Here is a 25,416-nt window from a genome sequence, read left to right as displayed (position 1 = left end):
GGTATAAAAGATAAAACAAACACATCTGCCCAAGTATTTAATTCTACCATCACACAATTCAACTAATCAATTGTTAATACTTACATACATAACATACATAATCTCAAATCCAAACAAGGTGAAAAACCCTCCTATTTCTTACATCTCAATAACAATCTTCCCAGTTGCGTGTCCCTCCATACTCTTAGCCCACGCCTCTGGTGCCTTGTCAAATGGGTGTTTTGAATCAATTACTGGCTTCAGTTTCCCATCTTTAACCAAACCAACCAAAAATTCTAAATCTTTCGAGCAAATATTTGGCAAAAATGGCACCAGTTGCTTCTTTGAAAAGGTTATTTTTTTCAAAGCGAAGGTGACAAAGCTTGAAAAACCAGGTGAAAGATCAATGACTTTTCCATTTTCGCTCAAGTTCTTCTCAAAAACCGACCATGTGATCCCCACAGTGCAATGTATAACTGCATTGTACTTCTTATCACTTGGGCTTTTCAAGCTTTCTCCCTCGGGTGTTTTGTAATCCAGTACTTCATCAGCACCCAAGCTCTTAACGAAATCAATATTGCGGGCCCCACATGTGGCAGTCACATGAAGACCGGCCAGCTTAGCAAGCTGGACTGCAAAGTGGCCAACCCCACCAGAGGCGGCGGTTATAAGCACATTAAATGGTTCCCCAGTTCCGTCAAATTTGGCACCAACCGATTCAAGTGCTTTAAATGCAGTTCCAGCCGCGATTGGTAGACTGGCAGCCTCAATTGCGGACACCTCATGGGGTCGCTTAGCCATTCGGTTCGTCGGGGTCACTGTGTACTCTGCTAGACCTCCTCCAACCTGTTTGCACAATAGTTTGCTTGTTATTGTGATTTGTGTGCTATGTTCATAATTATAATACATTTCTGGAACTTAACAGTACACCTTTCTACAAAGGTACTGTTAGAGTGTCCAAAGGAAAAAAGAAAGAAAGAAAGAGTGAGGATATGGGACTATGCATAGCGCAATTTGGTGCGTACTATGGATGTATATCTCCATTTTCAAAGCCCAAACAGTCGACCCATAACGATTCAACATGATCTCCATATGAAAATGTGCTTGGATGCCTAACTTTACATTTTTTTATAATTGTTTACTATTTTTTTTAAATAGGTACAAAATCACTTGATCTAAAGATTTTGGACCACCTGAAAGTAGTGATTTTTTACCTATCTAAAATAATATTAAAAAAATTCTAAAAGATGCAAAGTTTGGCCTCCAAGTACATTTTCACATGGAGATGGATCGACTATATTGACTTTGAAAATGAAGATATGAATCCATAGTACGGACCAAAGTGGCTATGCATAGTACCGTAGGCCGTAGCCTCACTCAAAAAAAAAAAATCAAAACAACAGCACTTCGATACGGACAGTACGAAACACTATTGACGACTGTTTCTCTCTCCAGAGTTCTTAATAAAGCTGTTTTTGTTTCTGAATTTGTTTATTTCCTGCTGTTTTTCTCTCTTTTATTTTTGCTTATCTATATACTTTCAACAATCTCAATTCAGTGCAGCAGTCCATTGATTGTTAGATATAAAACAACTAAGTTTCTAAACCGTTTTGATGGGTGTCTGAGCAAGAAAAAAATAAAGAAAATATGGAAAAGATAGTGATGGCATAGAATCTTGATACAGTATATTATAGCATCATTTCCAAATCATTAATCTCATTTGTGTCCGTTTAAGTCCAATATAAAAAGTTATCGACACAACCACTATAAAATGAACCCAACTCATAAAGGAAGTAGAAATATCTCTATGCTTTATTTGATATCTTGTAAACACTTACTGTAACACTAAGAAGAGTGACAATTTTATCTCCTGGCTGAAAATCATTCACTCCAGCACCAATATTGACTACTTCTCCTGCGACATCAGACACTGTTCCAATAATATATTAATAATGAACCAGAATGAGCTCAGCATATACTTGTGCACTTGAAAACTTGTATTATTGTTTAGTAGATAGAAATATAAATTATTTTTCACTACATTATTTTTTTATTTTCCACCAAATTATATAAATGAGGAACAATTTCACATAACTAGTTCAGATACTTGAAGCAATTTGCTTCACCAAAGAAGGGAAAAAAAAGTAAAATAATTTTGTAAGTGTTTATTAAAGAACATAATTTCAACCCTCCATGTAATTAATACATAGTTTTATGCACTTGATGAGTCCTTCATATCTTCTAGGAAATCTGAAAGCTAGAACTGTTTGGCATGTGCATATCACGCAAATGCTTCTAAAGGTATTCTCTTAAATTTCCGTTGGAAGTTCTAGCGAGAAGTTTTCATCAAGAAACATGATTAAACTGACTTTGAGATGAGCACTGAATTTCAAATCAACAAAAAAAAAACAGCTAAATTATACTGAATTAAACAAACCCTGAAGGACTCTTATGACCCAAAGGCCAGTAACATTTTAAACATATCATTTCACCAGGTGTTGTTTGAAAGAAGAAATCAGACTTACATGGCACACAAGGAAATTTGGGGTATAAAGGCCGCATGATGCCATTTTGGGTTTTCCAATCCACAGGATTTATACTTATGGCTTCCACTTTAACTAAAAGTTCCCCTTTATTCGGTGTAGGTACTGGTATCTCAACTTTCTGCAATCAAACAGAGAATTGTCATCTCAACACTCAATCATGAAATAAATAAAAACACAGCAATTTTTGTGTTAAGAATATTAAAATAAAATGGAAGATTAATGATTTCATCACGGAAACCTATTCAGAGTTGGAATAACTAAGTTTAAATTTGAGCAATCGTTTTGATGATTAGAATGAAATTGAGCTCACTGTTGATAAGTTTCCTATCTCTTAACAGAAAAAGGAATAAAAAAAATATGATTGTTTCTACAGCTATCTTTTACTCGTTTAATTAAAAGTTTAAAAATATAAATTCCTGCAGTAAGAATAAAATGTAAGTTGTGTGCATCAGTGCATGTAGCATAAAATAAAATTAAGAAGAAAAAAGGTAAAGGTTAGCACACTACCTTGAGTGCAGTGGCGCCACCTCCGTAACCTTCGTAGCAGAAGGCGTGCATAGATTTGACGGCCATGGCAAGACCGTGATTAAGAAGCAGCGGAACGGAAAGGGTTGTTTTGGAAAAGCGTAGGCGGAGGTTGAAGAGCGGCGGAAACGCGTCAGCGAGGCGATAGAAAACGATCAAACGGAGGAGATATTTGTACAAGGAAACGGATCGATGAAGCGTGCCCGCTTTCTATCGTTTTTAATCTTGAGCAGGCTTCTAAATAGCTAGCTATAGCGGCGCTATAGCTACGCTATAGCTTTTCCGGACCATAAACGCTAAGCTATAAGATAAAATTGCGCTAATTCAGCTACGACCGCTATAGCTATAATAGCTGATCGCTATTACCGCTATATGAGACCCGCTATAGCTACCGCTATGCTACATGTTTTTTTTTTTGCAATTTATATGGACTTTTGTACTTCTATTCTTATTTCTAATGCTACATGGTATTCTACAATAAGTATATTAAATCAAACTATATACTTCTATTTTTATTTGTGATTTATTATATCATTCTATATCGAGAAATATTCAAATACTAATTATTCATTTTGATTACTCTTTTTATAGTATTCGTTTGTAAAATTATTATCGTTCGTTTCAATTGAAAGCTGATTTTGATTATTATTATAATTATAAAATGTTTAAATATGTATATTGACTTCATTTACCTTATAAAATTAATTGCTCTTTGTCTATTATAATATGTAATACCATGAAGTATAAACTATTAAATAATGTTACTTTTTAGATTTTTTTCATTCTTATTTGCGTAATTGATAAAAAGTATAGACTTAGATTAGTTGTCATTTAGTTGTTACATCAATTCTCTAATATTGATTATGTTGATAATTAGTAGAAATATAAAATATAAAGTTTGAAAAGGGAAAATCGCTATGTGTGATAGCTTCCGCTATAGCTACGCTATTCGCAATAGCTTTTTTTTTTGGTCTCCCCGCTATGCCGCTATAATCGCTATTTAGAACCTTGATCTTGAGACGCTAGATGCCGAGTTGAACAGATCGGGACCCTTCCGACAGGTGCCTTGGTGGGAACCGAATCCATATGACATATCCTCTTGAGCCTGAGGTTACAATTAAATCGGACGATCCATGCAAGATTGGAATTTTTAACTTGGCACGAATCTCAAAGCAAAAATAATACTGCCCTCATCATCCCGAACAGGCACCGGCTGATATTAAATCTGGGTCGTCCGTTTCAATTTTTTTGAGTCAGGCTCAGGTACCTGGGTTGATACGGATCCGCCTGAGTCTGAGGTAACAGCAAACATTCTGTTTTGATCACCGATGCCCATTCAGAATCCGCCCAATCCGATCGGAGGTTAGTGATATTAATAATATATATTAACTCTTTTATTTTTTTTTATTGACACACACTTTCAAATATTTTAATTATTTAGATAAATTTGTTTTTTTTTTATTAATTATTTTCTTCTAGAACTAAAGTTCTCTTATATTAATATCCACCACTTTCAAATATTTCAATTATTTAGATAAATTTTCTTTTTTTATTAATTATTTTCTTCTAGAACTAAATCTCTCTTATATTAATATCCACCATGATTTTCTTCTCTGTTTATTTTATTTTTATAAAAATCAAAATCATAGATATATTAGTCTTATATATAGTAAAAGTAAACAAATTAAACAATAAAATCAGTAGACAACTATTTCATGTTTCGCACGCTTTTTAAAGCGGATCCAACGCACTAAAAACGTAAGAGTAAAAATCCATTTCCCAGACAACAACATGTTGGGTGACTGTCATTCCGAAGAAAAGCAATTATTGTAGGCAAACAAGGTACTCGTCATTTCCCAGACAACAACATGTTGGGCTCAGCAGTCAGCGAATTCGTATCCTCTGCATTAACTCAAAAGGGAATCTTTTGAGTTAATGAATTTTGGCCATCCAATATATTTTAAGATTCGTACACACTAGATCCGCACTAATATTAAAGGGTCTCTATATCATAATTAAGGGTCAGATTGGCTCCGATTAAAATCAGACGGTTGAGATTCATTAACTCAAAAGAAATTGATTCTTTTGAGTTAATGCAGAGGAAATTGATTCCTTTTGAGTTAATGCAGAGGATACGCATTCGCAGTCAGCACCATCCTTTCCGTTTGGTACCAGATCTCTCCATTTCAAAATTCTGAGAAAAACAGTTGACCCCCCTGAACTAAGCTGGGTCTGTCTCTGATAATATGAACTAGTTTTGCTTATTGATTGTTTATGCTGCCACATTGATTTTCATCTTATCAGCTCCTTTTCTTTTGTCAGTGGTAAGTAACGATGGTACAGTAGGGTTTAATACAGAGGGTAGGAATCAAAACGACTCCGATACGGAGCGGATAGTCAACAGATCGTATTCATTTTTTATTTTTTATATATATACGGATTTGAATTGATTCAAATACAAATACAAATACAGAATTTAAATATCATTCGGACATAAAAGCAATTTTTGCTCCAATTTCATATAATGCGTCAAACATTCAAACTTATTATAAAAATAATAAGTATTTTTTTTCAATACTAACATTTATAAATAAATATAATTTTTATAATAAATACAAGAGAAGGGATCTAATTACATAATTTTATGGTGACACATCTTGACACCATATGTTTATAAGTTATTTTTGCGATTTTAAAATTCAAACAGTCGATCAGACCGTTCAACATGTTCTCCATATTAAAATGTGACTGGGACCAAATTTTATATTTTTTGAAATTTTTTTTTACTATTATTTTAGAATTTTTGAAAATCTCTAATTTTCAATAGTTCAGAATTGTCTAAAAACAATAATTATGTACACATCTTAATAAATACTTTAAAAAAAAATCCAAAAAAATATAAAATTTGGTCTCCAAGCACATTTTAATAGGGAGACCTTGTTACACGGTTCGGATCGATTGTTTGGACTTTGAAATCGTAAAAATGACTTATAAGCATATGGTATCAAGATGTATCACAATAAAATAGTGTATTTAGATCCCTCCTCTGATAATCATATAATATACCAAAATATACTGGTGAATAACATAATTTTTTGATAACAAGTTGCTTAGGATAAATTGTGCTAGCACTGTGACTGTGATCATCTAACATTATACGAGGAGAGTTGAACTATACAAAAACTTTAAAGTTAATAAAATTAAATTAAATTTCAATGCACATAATCAAAAATTTTAAACCCGTAGAGATGATTAAGCACCCCTTGACTTACGTTAAGATTCGCGTCTGACCACAATTGACTGTTTATTAATTGACAAAAGATACATCTTGCTTCTTTATTTTATTTGGCAAAAGATAACCGTATGAGGGTTGTACCATTTCTTCTCTTATTAATTGCTTGTTGGTCATGTTCAATTTGATTATTAATTTCTTATCCCATGTTACTTTTGATTTTAGCTGCTTTTACTTTTACTTTTTGCCTCGGAGATCTTAATTATGATAATGACCTCTGTGCTGAACATCCTTTTTCTATAATTTAGGATTTAGGATAATGTTTTGACCGTTTACTTGGTTTAATTTTTCATGTGCATTATTACATAAAAAAATTACAAAATTTAATGGATCAAACTACAAATTTTTAAACTATGGGGAATGCTTAGCACCCTTTCCCCACCACTATGTTCCGTCCCTAGCTGTAAGAATCATCAACAATCTCATGATATCTTATTCATAACATAATATTCAAAGCAAATAAACTGTTAATTTTTATTTTACAACTTTATGTATTGTATCAATTTGTTATAATTAATTGAATTTGTAATTCATGCCAACGAATCATCAACGTTCATAAAATTGCTTGTAATATGATTAAAAATACGACCATCGTCATTAGCACATCTTGTTAAAAACAAATCAAATTAGATGCAACTAAATCTATAAACTGCAATTAAAACGAGCTAAAATCTATATTTCATAAAAAAAGATTTAATTATAATTTTTTTTTACCTATGTCACAACATTAATATTCTCATCTATTTGATTTTATTTTCTCATCTTATTTATTATGATCGGAGAACTCGTATTATCTTTATCTTCTCTTTCCTCATTTTTTCTATATGAATTTTATTAGGTTAATTATTATAGAGTAGGGTTAAAATGCCCCATTGTTTTTTGCCCCAACCATGTCCCGTCTCTATATCTTCGTTTACAAAGTTCAAATAGTCGATCCGAACCGTTCATCTTATTCTACATATTAAAATGTGCTTAGAGACCAAATTTTATATTTTTTGGAATTTGTTTACTATTTTTTTAGATAGGTGCAAAATCACCATTGTTGGACGGTCCAGATGTAGTGATTTTGTACCTATCTAAAAAAATAGTAAAAAAATTCCAAAAAATATAAAATTTGGTCTCTAAGCACATTTTAATATGTAGAACAAGATGAACGGTTCGGATCGACTATTTGAACTTTGTAAACGAAAATATAGAGATGGAGCATGGTTGGGACAAAAAACAATGGGGCATTTTAACCGTACTCATTATTATATATTTTTTTAGAGTTTTGCAAAAAAATTATTTGACCATTATTTTTTTATTAAAATTATTATAGAAAAACTTAATTTATTTTGACATACACATTATTTTTTTAGAGCCAAGTCGAAAGACAAAGTAAACAAATTAAATCCAGACAGAAATCCGAAAAGGTTATCCTTTTTTTTTTCCGAGTGCCTGTATTTTTAAGGTTACATAAGTAAAATTAAGCATAAATTAAAAATAATTGTCAAGCACTATATGTAAACTTTAGTTAATTATAATTTCTAAGCTTCTACATTCGTACAGTTAATTTTTAATTTTTTTAATTGCCACGTAACAGAAGATAATAAAAACAAATATAAAATAATTTATTTTAAAAAAATTCTAAATTAAAAATTACATTACATCTCAGAAATTACAATAGAAATGACACCTCTCTCTCATAAATTAGAATAGAAATGGCAAAATATATATATTCATTGAATTTGACATTATAAGCTTGCTTCCGGAGCCTATTTTGAAATTCATGGAGACAGTTAACTCGCTAGCTGCAGGTCTACCAGTTATTGCTGATTGGAGACTGTTGCCACAATGCAAATTCATCTCGCCAGTATAAAATACATTACTAGGTGCTCAACCGACGAGCTTAATTACATATCATTTAAAAATACTCCATTACATATCATTTAAAAATATTTAAGCAAACATATCAGTAAACAAACACATCTACCCAAGTATTCAATTCTACCATCACACGATACAGCTAATCAACTGCTAAGCTATACATACATACATACATACATACATACATACATAATCCTAAGTCCAAACAAGGTGAAAAACCCTCAATCAAGAAACTATTTCAGTACACAATGATAGTTTTTTTTTTTTCCTTTTTCTCAGATCTCAATAACAATCTTGCCAGTTGCATGTCCCTCCATACTCTTAGCCCATGCCTCCGGTGCCTTGTCAAACGGGTGTTTTGAATCAATTACTGGCTTCAGTTTCTCATCTTTAACCAAACCAACCAAAAATTCCAAATCTTTCGAGCCAATATTTGGCAAAAAGGGCACCAGTTGCTTCTTTGAAAAGGTTATTTTTTTCAGAGCTAGGGTGACAAAGCTCGAGAAACCAGGTGTGAGATCAATGACTTTTCCTTTTTCGCTCAAGTTCTTCTCGAAAACCGACCATGCGATCCCCACAGTGCAATGTACAACTGCATCGTACTTCTTACCACTTGGGCTTTTCAAGCTTTCTCCCTCGGGTGTTTTGTAATCCAGTACCTCATCAGCACCCAAGCTCTTAACAAAATCAATGTTGCGGGCCCCACATGTGGCAGTCACATGAAGGCCGGCCAGCTTTGCAAGCTGGACTGCAAAGTGGCCAACCCCACCAGAGGCGGCGGTTATAAGCACATTAAATGGTTTCCCAGTTCCGTCAAATTTGGCACCGACCGATTCAAGTGCTTTAAATGCAGTTCCAGCCGCGATTGGTAGACTGGCAGCCTCAATTGCGGACACCTCATGGGGTCGCTTAGCCATTCGGTTTGTCGGGGTCACTGTGTACTCTGCTAGACCTCCTGCAACCTGTTTGCACAACAGTTTGCTTGTTATTGTGATTTGTGTGCTATGTTCATAATTATAATATATATCTGGAACCTAACAGTACCTTGTAGAAAGGGTACTGTTAGAAGCCACTAAACCCTGATTCAGCCATAAGAGTGTCCAAAGGGAAAAAAAAAAGAAAAAAAAAGAAAAGAAAAAAAGAGTGATGCTATGGGACTATGCATAGCGCACTATGGTCCGTACTATGGATGCATATCTTCGTTTTCAAAGTCCAAAGAGTCGATTTGTACCATTCAATATAATCTCCATATGAAAATGTGCTTGGATGCCAAATATTAATTTTTTTATAAATTTTTTGCTATTTTGTTAAATAGGTACAAAATCACTTGATCTAAAGATTCTGGACCATCCAAAATTAGTGATTTTTTACTTATCTAAAAAAATATAAATTTTTGGCCTCCAAGTACATTTTCACATGGAGATCATGATGAACAGTTTGGATAGACTATTTTGACTTTGAAAATGAAGATATGAATCCGTAGTACGGAATAAAGTGCGATATACATAGTATCATAGCCTCACTCAAAAAAAAAAAAGAATAGCTACAACAGCACTTCAATACAGACAGTACAAAACACCACCCACAAACACTTGATAAATTTGAGAGTGACTAATAGGGCATCGACTGTTTCTCTCTCCAGAGTTCTTAATAAAGCAGTTTTTGTTTCTGAATTTGTTTGCTATTTCCTGCTGTTTTTCTCTCTTTTTATTTTTGCTCATTTATATACTTTTTCTAAACCATTTTGATGGGTGTCTGAGCAAATAAAATAAAGCAAATATGGAGAAGATAGATGGCATAGAGTCTTGATAAAGTATTATACTATCATTTCCAAACCATTAGTCTCATTTGTGTCTGTTTAAGGCCAATATAAAAAGTTATCAACACAACCACTGTAAACTGAACCCAACTCTTAAAGGAAGTAGATATCTCTCTTTTTTTTGTGTAAACACTTACCTTAAAATCAAGAAGAGTGACGATTTTATCTCCTGGCTGAAAATCATTCACTCCAGCACCAATATTGACGACTTCTCCCGCGACATCAGACACTGTTCCAATAAATATATTAATAATGAACAAGAATTAGCTCAAGCATATATTAGCGCACTTGAAAACTTGCAATATTGTATAGTAGATAGAAATATATATTATTTTTCACTACATTTTTTTTTTAATTTCCTATAAATTATATAAATGAGGAACAATTTAACATAACTGGTTCCAGATAAGCTATTTACTTCACCAAAGAAAGGAAAAAAAAAGTAAATAATTTTGTGAGTGTTTTTTAAAGAACATAATTTCAATCCTTTATGTAATTAACACATATTTATGCACTTGTTGAGTCCTTCATATCTTTTAGGAAATCCGAAAGCTAGAACTGTTTGGCGTGTGCATATCACGCAAATGCTTCTAGAAATATTCTCTTAAATTTCCGTTGAAGTTCTAGCAAGGAGTTCCCATCAAGAAACATGATTAAACTAACTTTGAGACGAGGACTGAATTTTGAATCAACAAAAGCACCTAAATTATGTTGAATTAAACTAACCCTGAAGGACTCTTATGACCCAAAGGCAAAGCCCAGTAACATTTTAGATCGATTTTAGCAGTTGTGGTTTGAAAGAAGAAATAAGACTTACATGGCACACAGGGAAATTTTGGGTATAAAGGCCGCATTACGCCCTTTTGAATTTTCCAATCCACAGGATTTATACTTACGGCTTCCACTTTAACTAAAATCTCCCCTTTCTTCGGTGTAGGTACTGGTATCTCCACTTTCTACAATCAAACAAGAATGAAATCAATAAAACAAAGCACTTTTGTGTTAAGAATATTCAAATAATAGTGATTTCATCACGGAGACCGACCTGTTCAGAGTTGGAATTAATAGCTAATTTTAAATTTGAACAATTAATCTTTTTAATGATTAGAATGAAATTAGGCTCCGCTCCCTGTTGTTAACTTTCTACTGATCTCTCAACAGAAGAAGTGAAAACTAATAATAAAAAGGGAAAACTGTGATTGTTTCTTCGGATGTGGCATAAACTTAATGAAGAATAGCTATATATCTAGCTTGAGTGCATCGATCAGTGCATGTGGCATAAACTTAAGAAGAATAGCTATCTACCTTGAGTGCAGCGGCGCCACCTCCGTAACCTTCATAGCAGAAGGCGTGCATAGATTTCGAATTCGAATTCCCGGCCATGGCAACTGGCAAGAGCTAGCTAGCGTGATTAATTAGGATGTAAGGGTGGTTTTGAAGAGCGGCAGAAATGCGTCTAGGTTCAGTGAGGCGATAGAATCATAGAAGCAAACAAGATATTTGTAGAAGGAAACGGATAAATTGTGGTCCGCTTTCTATCGTTTTCAATCTTCAGACGTCAGAACAGATTGGGACCCTTTGACAGGGAAAATCCTCATCCTCTCTCTCTCTCTCTCTCTCTCTCTCTCTCTATTGAAGTATTTAGCTCCGGACCGTCCGATCAGAATCCGGGCCAATCCGATCAGAATTGTCATGTTCTTTCGCTCCAAGCCTCCAGAGTCCAAGTTTGAATAAATTATTTTCATCTTATGCTGATCTGATGTAGCCCACATTTTTATTTTTATTCATTTTCTAATATATTTTAATAAAAATAATTAAACTTTTTTTTTTTTCTTTTCAGATCATGACTTTTAAAAGTCTCTGGCTGGGTCCCACGGTATGGCTGTAATTAGCGGTGCACTATAGTAAAAAAAAGGAAAAATTTATAGTGTACCCATCAAAACTTTTAAAATAACCAATTTTTCCATCAAAACATTGAAATAGTCAATTTCCCATTCTAATTTGAAATCATTTCCTATTTCCTATTTCCCCATATCTTAATTAAAATTAAAAACTTAAGCTGAATTCATATTATAATTTTATTTTAAAATTTAAATGTCTATTTCGCCCCTCTCCTTTCTTCTTCTCCATCCCATCTTTTACAATGCCCTCTTAGCTAAAAATGATGGTTTGAAAGAGAAAAAGAAATAGAACTTCGAATTTATAACTAAATAATCTAAAACATGCGTTTTCTAAACAAATTAACTTCTGACTACTCCGTGATTTGATCCAACCATACAATGACCTGTCAAATATAAGATTAGTATTTTGGAAAATAAATACAAAATCATGCTGGAGATACTTGATCGTAATCCAAACTGATGCGCATATCTGTGTGGATTTTATGCCTCAATAATCACTCTACTGCCAAGACGAAGCGGCAGCCAACCGTGCTTGCCAAATTCTGATTAGAAATAGAAATTCCACATTTAGCAAATTGCCTAAAATTGGAGTGGAGAGATCTGACCGGACACGAAATATCCTTGAGAGGTCAGTAAAGCATACCTGATATGAGAATTGGTTCAATTTGGGGCATTGAATTCAAAGTGGGAGAGACAGTGCTGGAAGGTTTACTATGGATTCAACATTACCAGAGGTAATGGAGGTGGTATCGGGTACTGCAGTGGTACATGTGATGCTTTTTTATTCTATATTTTAGTTTGATTGTATAGGGAAGTACGATGTGCTCTCATTGAGAGTTGTAAGCTACTTAGGTAGCAGTAATTGACAGCCTTTGTCAATCGTTTCAAAAAATAATTCAAAGTGGGAGAGAAATAAAGAGAAAACGAGATTGATTTGCAAAAAAATGGAACCAGGTTCGAGGCTTTGTTAGACGGTCGTTATTGAGGCTCTGACACTTAGTTTGTTTAGAAAAATTATGTTTTAGTTTATTTAGTTATGAATTCAAAGTTCTCTTTTGTTTTTCTTTCAAACCACCATTTATAACTAAGAGGAGCTTGTCAATGATAGAGTGAAGAAGAAGCAAAGAGAAGGGCAAAATAGACATTTTAACTTTTAAATAATATTATAATATGAATTCAGCTTAATTTTACCAATTTAAGTCAAGATATGGGGAAATAAGAAACAATTTGAACTTAGAATGGGAAAATAAGATATTTCAATGTTTTGATGAAAAAATTAGCTATTTTGAAAGTTTTAATGGGTACACATAAATTTTCCCTAAAAAAAATTGACGGAAAGATACTTGTAATTGTAATTAGCTGGGCCCCACGATTTTTTTAATTTCATAGAGTGCCACGTAGGTTTTTTTTTCACATTTTGTAAATAAAACCTTAAGTTTATGAGATTTATAAATAAGTTCATTATTATTTCAAAAATACTTATTGAACACTTTTTATAACTAAACCTTTAAGTATTGTAATAAATTGAAAAGCGTACGTGTAGACCGTGATTAAGAAGCAGCGGAACGGAAAGGGTTGTTTTGGAAAAGCGTAGGCGTAGGTTGAAGAGCGGCGGAAACGCGTCAGCGAGGCGATAGAAAAGTAGAAAACGATCAAACGGAGGAGATATTTGTAGAAGGAAACGGATCGATGAAGCGTGCCCGCTTTCTATCGTTTTTAATCTTGAGACGCTAGATGCCGAGTTGAACAGATCGGGACCCTTCCGACAGGTGCCTTGGTGGGAGCCGAATCCTCTGAGCCTGAGGTTACAATTAAATCGGACGATCCATGCAAGATTGGAATTTTTAACTTGACACGAATCTCAAAGCACAAATAATACTGCCCTCATCACCCCGAACAGGCACCGGCTGATATTAAATCTGGGTCGTCCGTTTCAATTTTTTTGAGTCAGGCTTCAGGTACCTGGGTTGATACGGATCCGCCTGAGCCTGTTCCTGGAAAATAAAAATATAAAGAAAATGATGATGCTCCTGGAAAATAAAAATATAATAGAAAGATAAAGAGCATAAATAAAAATATAAATCTAAATTAAAATGGTGATGCTCCTGGATCAATAAAATATTCAACGCAATTAACAAATGAAAAATATAACTGACGGATTTTAATTGCTAGTTGTGACGTACAGTGCAATATATAGATTCTACATAATGATATAGTAATTACAAGATATCTGGTCTGGGACTTAAAAGAGGCACGCTCGGCTGAGTTAATTTGAAAAGTAACGTAGCAAGATTGTTGGCAGCAAAAGCGCCTTCCTCTTATGCTAAAGAACGACCAGATATACAAACGAGACAGACAGAAATCGAGAGATATAGCCAAAAACTATATATACTAAAATTTTGACAGAGTTTGAGTGAAAATAATACAAATAAATTAAAATGGGGGACAGATACAGCTTCCTTCGTTGAATAAGAAAGAAAAGGTAAAAAGGAGATTTTGCATTATTCATGAGTTAGAATATTTAGACCTTTGATTTTCTCATCCCTCTTCTTTTCTAATATCTTATAAACAAATAAACAAAAAGGTCGATTTGAATCGAAAGTGACGGCATATTCGAAATAACTCATCGCTACTTCTGGACTCAAAGCACTTGGTGCGTGTAGGATGCCGGTTGAGCAAAATTACACAAACAATCGCTACTTCCGGACTCGAAGCACTCGGTGCGTGTAGAGTGCCGGTTGGGCAAAACCACACAAACACTTGCTACTTTTGGACTCGAAGCACTCGGTGCGTGTAGAGTGCCGGTTGGGCAAAATTACACAAACACTTGCTACTTTTGGACTCGAAGCACTCGGTGCGTGTAGGGTGCCGGTTGAGCAAAATTACACAAACAATCGCTACTTCCGGACTCGAAGCACTTGGTGCGCGTAAGGTGCCGGTAGGGTGATTCAATGGGCTCGAAGCACTCAATGCGTGTAGGGCGCCAACAAAAAAGGATCCGAAGCACTCGGTGCATATAGGATGCCACAATCATACTAATGACGAGTGTGAATGAGAAAAAAAATGCTGTCGAAATTTCCTCTTAATTAGATACGAAAAATTGTATTCAATTAAATCAAATTGAAATAGAAATGCTATTGAAATTTCATTAAAAAAAAAAGAGAATGCGCAGCTTAAAAAAAAAATATGACAAAGTGGATGAAGAAAAAAAAAAGAAGAATAAATATAAAAAGGATTGTTTGAGGTAACAAAAAAAATATTACTGAAGAAGTCTGTGCAATTGTATAACAGTAGTATACATGAAAATAAAATAAAAAAGAGAAAAAAAAAAGATGAGGTGAACGTGATTTATTTTGGACATACGAATTCACATACTGGTCAAATTTATTTCACCGTTGCAATTGATAGTGCATCAATCAATTTAAAGATGAAATTGGAGAGTTATAAATTCATCGTTGGATCACTTCAAAGAAATAATGTGATTATATTATCTATGCCGACCAATGATTCACGTAAATTACATGCGGATTCAGAGATGAAGCATCATAGAAGTCAAAACCCTTATTTTTAATACAAAATAAAGAAGTTAATTTCATTAAATTTGAGTAAGCAGTGACACGATGTATCAAACTAACTGTTCACTCGCGCTCTCATGAACATTCCTACCGAGGATACAACTACCCACACGTAGGGGTGATTAATGAGCGAGCATGAGCGAGTTAGGGTATGCTCATGCTCGCTCATTAAGTAAATGAGCGAGTTGTTAATGAGCGAGTTTAAATGAGCGGATAAATGAGCGAGTTGTAAATGAGCGAGCTTTTAATGAGCGAGTTATGAGCGGCTCACGAGTTATGACTTATGACTCATAACAAAATTATATAGTGTGCCCATGCATAACAAAATTTGTTAAAAGTCATCATAACAAAATCCAACAAATTGTCATAATTTATTTAAATGAGCGAGTTGTTATGACTATTACTTGTTTTGGGATTTAGGCGGAGGTTTTGGTTCTACCGATTTACAAAAAAAAAAAAAATATGAAACTATGAATATTAGTATATTACACACGATTAAATGTTACATTATGCTCACTATATTACACAGGATCAAATATGAAACTATGCTTACTATTTATCAATCTTAATGAGGCAAGGTTGATGTTACACAGAATTACATAGGATTAAATGTGGCAAGGATTAGATGTGGCAAATGCTTAATGAGCGAGTTATGAGCGAGTTGGGTCATGCTCATGCTCGCTCATTAAGTAAATGAGCGAGTTGTTAATGAGCGAGTTTAAATGAGCGGATAAATGAGCGAGTTTAGGCGAACTTTTAATGAGCGAGTTATGAGCGGCTCACGAGTTATGAGCGATTTACTCACCCCTACCCACACGTATGAGATCCGGATCTATTGTGCTCACCTACACCCGCACCCAAACTCAAAATAAACCGAAGAAAATTCATATCGAAGATGTAAGCGCAAAGACTACTCCAACTCAAACCAAATTCATATAAAATACAAGGCTCAAACCATACCCAAAAATCCACATAAACGCAAAACCATACCAAATAAACCAAACACATCCAAATTAACAGGGGCGGAACTAAAAAAAATTATAATAGATAGGACTAATTTATAAAATGTAATATGTGAAAAAGACAAAAAAGAGAGAGAAGTGATTAGTGGGAATTGAACCCATGACATTGCATATACCAATTAGAGCACAAACCACTAGACTATCAATACACTTTTGTTATTTTACGAGGGAGGCTAGATTATATAAAAGTTCAAAAATTTCAAATTCAACTAAATTTTAATATACATAATTACTAATTTTAAAATTATATGGTAGCTTATGTTGGATTTAATGTCAACATTGAGCATATATGTAATATAATTATGAATTGTTTACTATCATATATGATTGCCAATCAAAGTGATAAAATAAGGTAATAGACAATTAATATATTTATTATGATGTGATCCATAAATGTGTAGAACAATTTAGGCAAAGATCAAATCATTGATGGATTGATTCTGAAATTTGCAATCAAGGAAACCGATTCTCCAGCTGCTGCACGGATTTTGATGCAGTTGCACGCTTTTTGATGCACTTTTTTTAAAGTTGGTATGTGGCCAGAAAATCGGTTTAGGGTTAGAGTTTGGCAATATGTCGACTCTACATCTGTATATATAAGTATTGGTCCCTAAGACACATGGTAACCAAGAAAAGCACAGAAACTGAACATATGTTTTTCTCGAAAGAAAAATAAAGTTCTGTGTGCCTTCTCTTCTTCTTCCACCATCAAAGAATAGAGAAGACAAATTCATTAGAAAAATTTGGAGATGATTTCTCAAGGGCCACACCTTGTTGTCTTAGAAGACTTATTACTCGACCCAACGACAAAAGGCGAGAATGACTTCTTGCCATTGAAGACTTGTCTCGTGCTCACGGAGATGGCTTGCTCTGCTGTGGTTTTGGTTATTTCATGACAAACGACATGGAATCAGGTATTATGTTCCGCACTTAAGATTTATGTTTTGGGTCTCTTTGGCATAGGACAGTCCTTAGGTTAAGGTGGGGAACTGTTTATTCTTCCCCGGGGTGTAAGTGTTTGACCCCTAGATGAGATATAATTGTTTGATCTCTAGATAAGGCGTAATTGTTTGAACTTTATGATTCCCCAACAAGTGGTATCAGAGCCTTTCTATACCGAAGGATTAAGTATTTTAGGATCTAGAGAGAATAAGAAATTATTGATGATTTTTTCGTCGATTTTTTGTTTGATTTTTCTTGATTGTTTTAAATCTAAAAAATTTTGTTTGGAGAGCACAAAACTTGTAAAAGTTTGCAGCCATAATTGCCTATTTTTAAGTTATTAAGTTGGTTAAAATTTGCTAGAAGATTTCTAATTGAAATCGCAAATTTTTAATCAAAATTTCGGTCCTGGTAGATTTTGTACAACCCTCCATGTGGACTCACAGAGGCTACGCAAAATTCCGCATAACCTTTATTGGCAAATTTTAATAGACAGTTATGGATTTTCTTTTGGTTTTTGGTGAAATTTATTTTTGATAAATTTTCTAAAACAAAATATACATAATACAGATTTAGAATTAAATTTTCAAATTTATTTTTGGTGAAATTTATTTTTACTATTATTTTAGAATTTTTGAAAATCTCTAATTTTCAATAGTTCAAAATTGTCTGAAAACAACAATTTTCTACACATCTTAATAAATACTTTAAAAAAAAAATCAAAAAATATAAAATTTGGTCTCTTAGCACATTTTAGTATGGAGATCTTACTACATGGTTCGGATCGATTGTTTGGACTTTGAAAAATAACTTATAAGCATATGGTGTCAAGATGTATCACAATAAAATAGTGTGATTAGATCCCTCCTCTGATAATCATATAATATACCAAAATATACTGATGAATAACATAATTTTTCAATAACAAGTTGCTGAAGATAAATTGTGCTAGCACTGTGACTGTGATCATTTAACATTATACGAGGAGAGTTGAACTATACAAAAACTTTAAAGTTAATAAAATTAAATTAAATTTCAACACATAATGAATTTTTTTTTAAAAGTAGAGATGATTAAGCACCCCTTGACTTACGTTAAGATTCGCGTCTGACCACAATTTACTGTTTATTAAGCTTAAAAGGACATCTTGCTTCTTTATTTTATTTGGCAAAAGATAACCGTATGAGGGTTGTACCATTTCTTCGATCTCTTATTAATTGCTTGTTGGTCATGTTCAATTTGATTGTTTCTTATCCCATGTTACTTTTGATTTTAGCTGCTTTTCTTTTTTTTACTTTTTGCCTCGGAGATCTTAATTAATTATGATAATGACCTTTGTGCTGAACATCCTTTTTCTATAATTTAGGATTTAGGATAATGTTTTGACCGTTTACTTGGTTTAATTTTTCATGATGATTATTAGATACAAAAATTACAAATTTAATGGATTAAACTACAAATTTTTAAACTATAGGGAATGCTTAGTACCATTTTCCCACCACTATGTTCTGCCTCTGACTGTAAGAATCATCAACAATCTCATGATATCTTATTCATAACATAATATTCAGAGCAAATAATTAAACTGTTAATTTTAACTTTACAACTTTATGTATTGTATCAATTTGTTATAATTAATTGAATTTGTAATTCATGCCAACGTTCATAAAATTGCTTGTAATATGATTAAAAATACGACAATCCTCATTAGCACATCTTGTTACAATCTCAGGTACCTAGTTATTGTGACTGCCACATTAGCGTGTAGGGGACAGTTAACTCGCTAGCTGCAGGTCTACCAGTTATTGCTGATTGGAGACTGCAAAGAGGTTGCCACAATGCAAATTCATCTCGCCAGTACTATAAAATACATTACTAGGTGCTCAACGGACGAGCTTAAAAATACTCCAATACATACCATTTAAAAATATTTAAGCAAACATATCATATATAACAAACACATCTACCTAGCTAGCTAAGTATTTAATTCTACCATCACACGATACAACTAATCAACTGCTAAGACATACATACATACATACATACATACATACATACATACATACATACATACAATACATACAATACATACAATACATACATAATCTTAAATCCAAACAAGGTGAAAAACCCTCATTAAAAAAACTATTTCAGTACACAATGATAAGTTGAGAACAGATTCTTCGTAAGAAACTAGACTAGTGTTTTTTTTTCTCAGATCTCAATAACAATCTTGCCAGTTGCGTGTCCCTCCATACTCTTAGCCCACGCCTCTGGTGCCTTGTCAAATGGGTGTTTTGAATCAATTACTGGCTTCAGTTTCCCATCTTTAACCAAACCAACCAAAAATTCCAAATCTTTCGAGCCAATATTTGAAAAAAAGGGCACCAGTTGCTTCTTTGAAAAGGTTATTTTTTTCAAAGCTAGGGTGACAAAGCTCGAGAAACCAGGTGTCAGATCAATGACTTTTCCTTTTTCGCTCAAGTTCTTCTCGAAAACCGACCATGAGATCCCCACAGTGCAATGTACAACTGCATCGTACTTCTTACCACTTGGGCTTTTCAAGCTTTCTCCCTCGGGTGTTTTGTAATCCAGTACTTCATCAGCACCCAAGCTCTTAACAAAATCAATGTTGCGGGCCCCACATGTGGCAGTCACATGAAGGCCGGCCAGCTTTGCAAGCTGGACTGCAAAGTGGCCAACCCCACCAGAGGCAGCGGTTATAAGCACATTAAATGGTTTCCCAGTTCCGTCAAATTTGGCGCCGACCGATTCAAGTGCTTTAAACGCAGTTCCAGCCGCCATTGGTAGACTGGCAGCCTCAATTGCGGACACCTCATGGGGTCGCTTAGCCATTCGGTTTGTCGGGGCCACTGTGTACTCTGCTAGACCTCCTCCAACCTGTTCGCACAATAGTTTGCTTGTTATTGTGATTTGTGTGCTATGTTCATAATTATAGTATACTAGCAACGCCAGCAAGGAAGAGAGAAAATAAATCTGATCTGACAATGGGACCCGACTGGAAGTCTTACTATTCATTTTACAGTAGCACGCCATCAAAGATTTAAGTATATAGTAATAGATTTCTGGAACTTAACAGTACCTTGTAGAAAGAGTACTGTTAGAAGCCACTAAACCCTGATTCAGCCATAAGAGTGTCCAAAGGAAAAAAAAGAAAAAAAAAAGTGACTCTATGGGACTATGCATAGCGCACTATGGTCCGTACAATGGATGCATATCTCTATTTTCAAAGTCCAGAGAGTTGATCTGCACCGTTCAACATAATCTCCACATGAAAATGTGCTTCGATGCCAAATTTCACATTTTTTATAATTTTTTACTATTTTTTAAATAGGTACAAAATCACTTGATCTAAAGATTTTGGACCATCCAAAAGCAGTGATTTTTTACCTATAAAAAAATAATAAAAAATTCTAAAAAATATAAATTTTTGGCCTCCAAATACATTTTCACATGGAGATCATGATGAACAGTTTGGATCTACTATTTTGACTTTGAAAATGAAGATATGAATCCGTAGTACGGAATAAAGTGCGATATACATAGTATCATAGCCTCACTCAAAAAAAAAAGAAGAATAGCTACAACAGCACTTCACGAAACAGCACCCACAAACACTTGATAAATTTGAGAGTGACTAATAGTACTGTTTCTCTCTCCAGAGTTCTTAATAAAGCTGTTCTTGTTTCTGAATTTGTTTGCTATTTCCTGCTGCTTTTCTGTCTTTTTATTTTTGCTTATTTATATACTACTTTTCTAAACCATTTTGATGGGTGTCTGAGCAAGTAAAGTAAAATAAAGTAAATATGGAGAAGATAGTGATGGCATAGAGTCTTGATAAAGTATTATACTATCATTTCCAAATCATTAGTCTCATTTGTGTCCGTTTAAGGCCAATATAAAAAGTTATCAACACTAACCGCTGTAAACTGAACCCAACTCTTAAAGGAAGTAAACATCTCTCTGTTTTATTTGTGTAAACATTACCTTAAAATCAAGAGGAGTGAGGATTTTATCTCCTGGCTGAAAATCATTCACTCCAGCACCAATATTGACGACTTCTCCAGCGACATCAGACACTGTTCCAATAATATATTAATAATGAACCAGAATTAGCTCAAGCATATACACTAGCGCACTTGAAAATTAACTTACATTATTGTTTAGTAGATAGAAATATAAATTATTAAACTAACAAAATTAAGGACCTAAATTATGTTGAATTAAACTAACCCTGAAGGACTAGATCTTATGACCGAAAGGCAAATTAAGCCCAGTAGCATTTTAGATCGATTTGAGCAGTTGTGGTTTGAAAGAAGAAATAATTAAGACTTACATGGCACACAGGGAAATTTTGGGTATAAAGGCCGCATTACGCCCTTTTGAATTTTCCAATCCACATGATTTATACTTACGGCTTCCACTTTAACTAAAATCTCCCCTTTCTTCGGTGTAGGTACTGGTATCTCCACTTTCTACAATCAAACAGAGAATGAAATCAATAAAACAAAGCACTTTAATTAATTTGAGTTGGAATGAATAGCTATATATCTAGCTTGAGTGCATCGATCAGTGCATGTAGCATAAACTTAAGAAGAATAGCTATCTACCTTGAGTGCAGCGGCGCCACCTCCGTAACCTTCATAGCAGAAGGCGTACTGCATAGATTTCGAATTCGAATTCCCGGCCATGGCAACTGGCAAGAGCTAGCTAGCTAGCGTGATTAATTAGGAAGTAAGGGTGGTTTTGGAAAAGCTAGCGTAGATTGAAGAGCGCGCGGCGGAAATTAATTAATTAATTAATGAGTGAGGAGTTAGAATCATATATAGATAGAAGCAAACAAGCATACGAAGTCTTCAATCTTCTTCAGACGCTACTAGATGCATGTCGAGGCGGAAATGCGTACGTCTCCCATTTGTTTTGATTATTTCAAATACACGTATCGACCTATTTGTGAATTCTAATTAATTTTATGACATATACATATACGTACGTTTGAAGTTCCTATTTTTTCTACATCTATCATTATCATTGAAAAAAATATAAATAAATGAAGAGGTGCCAATAAAATACATTGGACTGGACACCGTAGTACGTGTTTCTCTCGAAGTATCTCTCTCTCTATATATATATATTAAAAGCGGAGCTTGAACTTGAAGCAGCAGAAATGCGTCTCGATCGGTTGAGACTTGAGAGAGGAGATAAAAAGGAATTAACCAGCTGTCCAACTCTCCGTAGAACTGTCAACTGATGAAGCGCACTTGTAGTTGAAAATAAAGTGGCGGGTCGTACCGTTGTAACATTAATTGCAACTTGCAAGTTATATGGTTCTAGACAGCTTCACGCACGCATAACTGGTTTTGTGGCGTCATGCTGTCCATATATATATATATATATATATACTTTGTTTGACTTGTCTCTTAATTATTTTAATAATCCGCCTCTCCTCGCTCGTCTGACTCGGTCTTCACTTTCTAACTTCTTTTTTTCTAACAACATCCATCACAAAATTCCACAATCACGACGCCTTGTGAATTGTGATACTGTAATTAAAGAGCAAATTAATTTGTCCTAACCTTAATTTCACGTTTGCAACAAGGCACAATTATTTACATAATATATTTCAATCTATGTATTTATGTTTTCTTTTCATTTTTCTCAATTAAATTAAATCTCCTCATTTTATAGAACAATTGAATTGTTGTGTGCATTCAAATTAATATTTTTTTTTTTTAGTAAATGTTAGATGTCAAGTCACCAAACTATTTAATACTCTTGTAAGTTATTACAACAAATGATTTCTCTATCTGAATTTCGAACACATGACTTCTCACATAAAGACTATGTGCATAAGTCATTAAATTTAAATTATTAAAATGAAAAATTTATAAATTTAAAAGTCATTTTTAAAAGAAAAGGTAATAAATTTGTCACACCCCGAGACAACCCGCCACGTATTTACACGTAAGGCGTACACACATCACATACATTATTAATAACATCCACAAATGCCACATTTAATTTCACAAATCAAGTCTTACAATAATAATAAAAGTACTCTAGCAGTGGTCACGACAGACATGGTTAGAATACGATAACAACCATGCATGTTCAAATGTACCAATTTTTATGGAAAATAAACACACGATACAAAAGCTTAACATAAGTGGCATTTCATCTAAACTTGGATCTTTCTGCTTGCTATTACTCACGACCTTTGCTCTAGCGCCTCTTCTTCATTACCTGGAACCCATATAAATATGGAACGGGTGAGAGATTCGAACATTCTCTTAGTGCGGGATTCAGTTCCAGCCCGGAGTTTGTAAAATCTACTTAGTTCTCACAAATATGATATGGATAAAATATGATAAAATAAATGCATAAATACCTCTGATGCAATGCAATCCTACATATTTAAACCATTATTCACTTTCAAGTTTCTGTTAATTCATTTTTTATTTGTCTCACTAGACGGCAAATTCATATTCCGCTAGATCTTGACTGTGATAGGACCGCTTCTACCTACAGTCACGTCCGTGACAGGACCGCTTCCGCCTACAGTCACGTCCATGACAGGACCGCATCAGCCTACAATCACGTCCCTGACAGGACCGCATCAGCCTACAATCACATCCATGATATGACCGCTTTCGCCTACAATCACGTTAACGAGGGGTCTAGTCGAACACCGGACCCAATGTATACATCCCGATACACAAGTATATCGGCCCTTGTTCACTTTAATTATCTGTTCATTTCACATTCATTCATTTAACACATCACTCATGTCATAGTCAACACATCCTATTCACATAAGTCCTTTGATCAAACGAATAATCCTATCTCAATATCTCTTAACAAAGCCAAATGGTTGTTCGAATCCAACATGCATAATTCAACTATATGAAAAATAAATGCACACAAAACGGTAAGTAATAATTTCACAAAGTCCAGGAAACCCGTACCTGTTATATGAGTAATTCCTTGATTGTCTCTTACGTCTTTATTATCCTTAAAAGTCGAACCTAAAACATAAGCATACCTTTAATTAATAATATTTGACTTCATTGATTCTCATTCCCTAAAACCTTTAATATTAATCCTAACTTTTGAATTTTTAATTAGTATACTATCTAGGCTAATTAGCGAGGATAATAGTTTGACTGTTTGGATTAAATCTATTGTTAGATGTTGTTTTGTTGGTTAAAAAGTCTGAGAATTGATTCGGCTTAAAATCTCATTTTGGATATCCTCTCTGCTTAGTATTCCAAGAAAGAAACATAATAATAAAAAGAATAATTTGCTTGTGTTATTTGATTCTTATCATAACCGAAAATAAATTAGATGTAATAGATTATATATACAATTATATAATCATAATTGAATATCTGGTTATATAAAAAAAAAGATAATTTCGGTTTTAAAATAACTAAAGAGGATAATATTAATAAACCTAAAATTTCAGATTATAATATATTAAAGAAAATACTCATTTCTAATATGAAATTTTCAGATGTTACTAAAATAAATACTAATAATCACATGGTATTCTAAAATTCCAAAATTAATCTTCTTGCTTATAATTAATATCCACTAACTTTATGTTCTTCAATAGATATCAAACTCGATGAATTAAAATAAAACTTTCAGATTTTAATTAAAAGTCTAATCATTCCTGAATTCATACAAAAAAATAGTAAAATCTATTCTAGCAAAATATAATAATTTAACATATTCTAATCAATTATTTTATGCACGAATGATAAAAAAATTCATACTTTTAGATCAGAAAATTCACTCTAATTAAATACATCAAAATAATGTATTCTAATCAATCAATCTCATCTAATAATATAAGTTGTTTCATACCTTTTGTGCAGATATTTTCCAACCTATTAAATAGAGATGTGTGGCAGCAGTTCTTGAGA

The 25,416-nt window shown here is 33.6% G+C and overlaps 3 protein-coding genes and 2 long non-coding RNA genes across 8 annotated transcripts; 1 reads left to right on the top strand and 4 right to left on the bottom strand.

Annotated features, from left to right (window-relative positions):
- Window positions 1-134: 134 nt before the first annotated feature.
- Window positions 135-3,204, bottom strand: LOC144552106 (chloroplast envelope quinone oxidoreductase homolog). The gene is made up of 4 exons (XM_078300211.1): window positions 3,033-3,204; window positions 2,505-2,643; window positions 1,818-1,909; window positions 135-825 (listed from the first exon to the last, which is right to left on the bottom strand). The coding sequence occupies exons 1-4, from the start codon at window positions 3,096-3,098 to the stop codon at window positions 139-141; spliced, it is 984 nt and encodes a 327-aa protein (XP_078156337.1). The 5' UTR covers window positions 3,099-3,204; the 3' UTR covers window positions 135-138.
- Window positions 3,205-8,176: 4,972 nt separating this feature from the next.
- Window positions 8,177-19,861, top strand: LOC144552108 (uncharacterized). Of its 2 annotated transcripts, none has more exons than XR_013510948.1 (2): window positions 8,177-8,418; window positions 19,636-19,861. It is a non-coding gene; the product is annotated as an uncharacterized LOC144552108 (long non-coding RNA). The 2 variants fall into 2 exon arrangements; XR_013510949.1 differs by lacking the exon at window positions 8,177-8,418 and adding an exon at window positions 19,566-19,589.
- On the bottom strand, window positions 8,187-13,516 carry LOC144552105 (chloroplast envelope quinone oxidoreductase homolog). 3 transcript variants are annotated; one of them, XM_078300209.1, is made up of 5 exons: window positions 13,471-13,516; window positions 11,333-11,415; window positions 10,845-10,983; window positions 10,161-10,256; window positions 8,187-9,163 (listed from the first exon to the last, which is right to left on the bottom strand). In XM_078300209.1, the coding sequence occupies exons 2-5, from the start codon at window positions 11,408-11,410 to the stop codon at window positions 8,484-8,486; spliced, it is 993 nt and encodes a 330-aa protein (XP_078156335.1). In that variant the 5' UTR covers window positions 11,411-11,415; window positions 13,471-13,516; the 3' UTR covers window positions 8,187-8,483. The 3 variants fall into 3 exon arrangements, with proteins under 3 accessions (XP_078156335.1, XP_078156336.1, XP_078156334.1); XM_078300210.1 differs by having other exon boundaries at window positions 8,187-9,170; window positions 10,165-10,256; window positions 13,471-13,512; XM_078300208.1 differs by lacking the exon at window positions 13,471-13,516 and having other exon boundaries at window positions 8,187-9,170; window positions 10,165-10,256; window positions 11,333-11,434.
- Window positions 8,187-19,524, bottom strand: LOC144552109 (uncharacterized). Its single transcript, XR_013510950.1, has 2 exons — window positions 19,423-19,524; window positions 8,187-8,310 (listed from the first exon to the last, which is right to left on the bottom strand). It is a non-coding gene; the product is annotated as an uncharacterized LOC144552109 (long non-coding RNA).
- Window positions 19,682-22,194, bottom strand: LOC144552104 (chloroplast envelope quinone oxidoreductase homolog). The gene is made up of 4 exons (XM_078300207.1): window positions 22,099-22,194; window positions 21,825-21,963; window positions 21,476-21,567; window positions 19,682-20,368 (listed from the first exon to the last, which is right to left on the bottom strand). Exons 1-4 carry the CDS (start codon window positions 22,177-22,179, stop codon window positions 19,682-19,684), a joined length of 999 nt encoding a protein of 332 aa, XP_078156333.1. The 5' UTR covers window positions 22,180-22,194.
- Window positions 22,195-25,416: the final 3,222 nt, after the last annotated feature.

The sequence above is a fragment of the Carex rostrata genome, chromosome 3 (assembly GCF_964058835.1).
Source record: "Carex rostrata chromosome 3, lpCarRost1.2, whole genome shotgun sequence".
Taxonomy (NCBI): Eukaryota; Viridiplantae; Streptophyta; class Magnoliopsida; order Poales; family Cyperaceae; genus Carex; species Carex rostrata.
The sequence above is the reverse complement of the archived record's forward strand: the minus strand, read 5'-3'. Positions and strand labels throughout refer to the sequence as shown.

Coding starts and splice junctions, on each gene's coding strand:
- LOC144552105 (XM_078300210.1), bottom strand. CDS start 11,410: ATGGCCGGGAATTCGAATTCGAAATCTATGCACGCCTTCTGCTATGAA. Junction 10,984..11,332: donor GTGGCGCCGCTGCACTCAAG/GTAGATAGCTAT, acceptor GTTTGATTGTAG/AAAGTGGAGATACCAGTACC. Junction 9,171..10,164: donor TCACTCTTCTTGATTTTAAG/GTAAGTGTTTAC, acceptor TTGTGCAAACAG/GTTGCAGGAGGTCTAGCAGA.
- LOC144552104 (XM_078300207.1), bottom strand. CDS start 22,179: ATGGCCGGGAATTCGAATTCGAAATCTATGCAGTACGCCTTCTGCTAT. Junction 21,568..21,824: donor AAAATTTCCCTGTGTGCCAT/GTAAGTCTTAAT, acceptor TTATTGGAACAG/TGTCTGATGTCGCTGGAGAA. Junction 20,369..21,475: donor TCACTCCTCTTGATTTTAAG/GTAATGTTTACA, acceptor TTGTGCGAACAG/GTTGGAGGAGGTCTAGCAGA.
- LOC144552106 (XM_078300211.1), bottom strand. CDS start 3,098: ATGGCCGTCAAATCTATGCACGCCTTCTGCTACGAAGGTTACGGAGGT. Junction 1,910..2,504: donor CAAATTTCCTTGTGTGCCAT/GTAAGTCTGATT, acceptor TTATTGGAACAG/TGTCTGATGTCGCAGGAGAA. Junction 826..1,817: donor TCACTCTTCTTAGTGTTACA/GTAAGTGTTTAC, acceptor TTGTGCAAACAG/GTTGGAGGAGGTCTAGCAGA.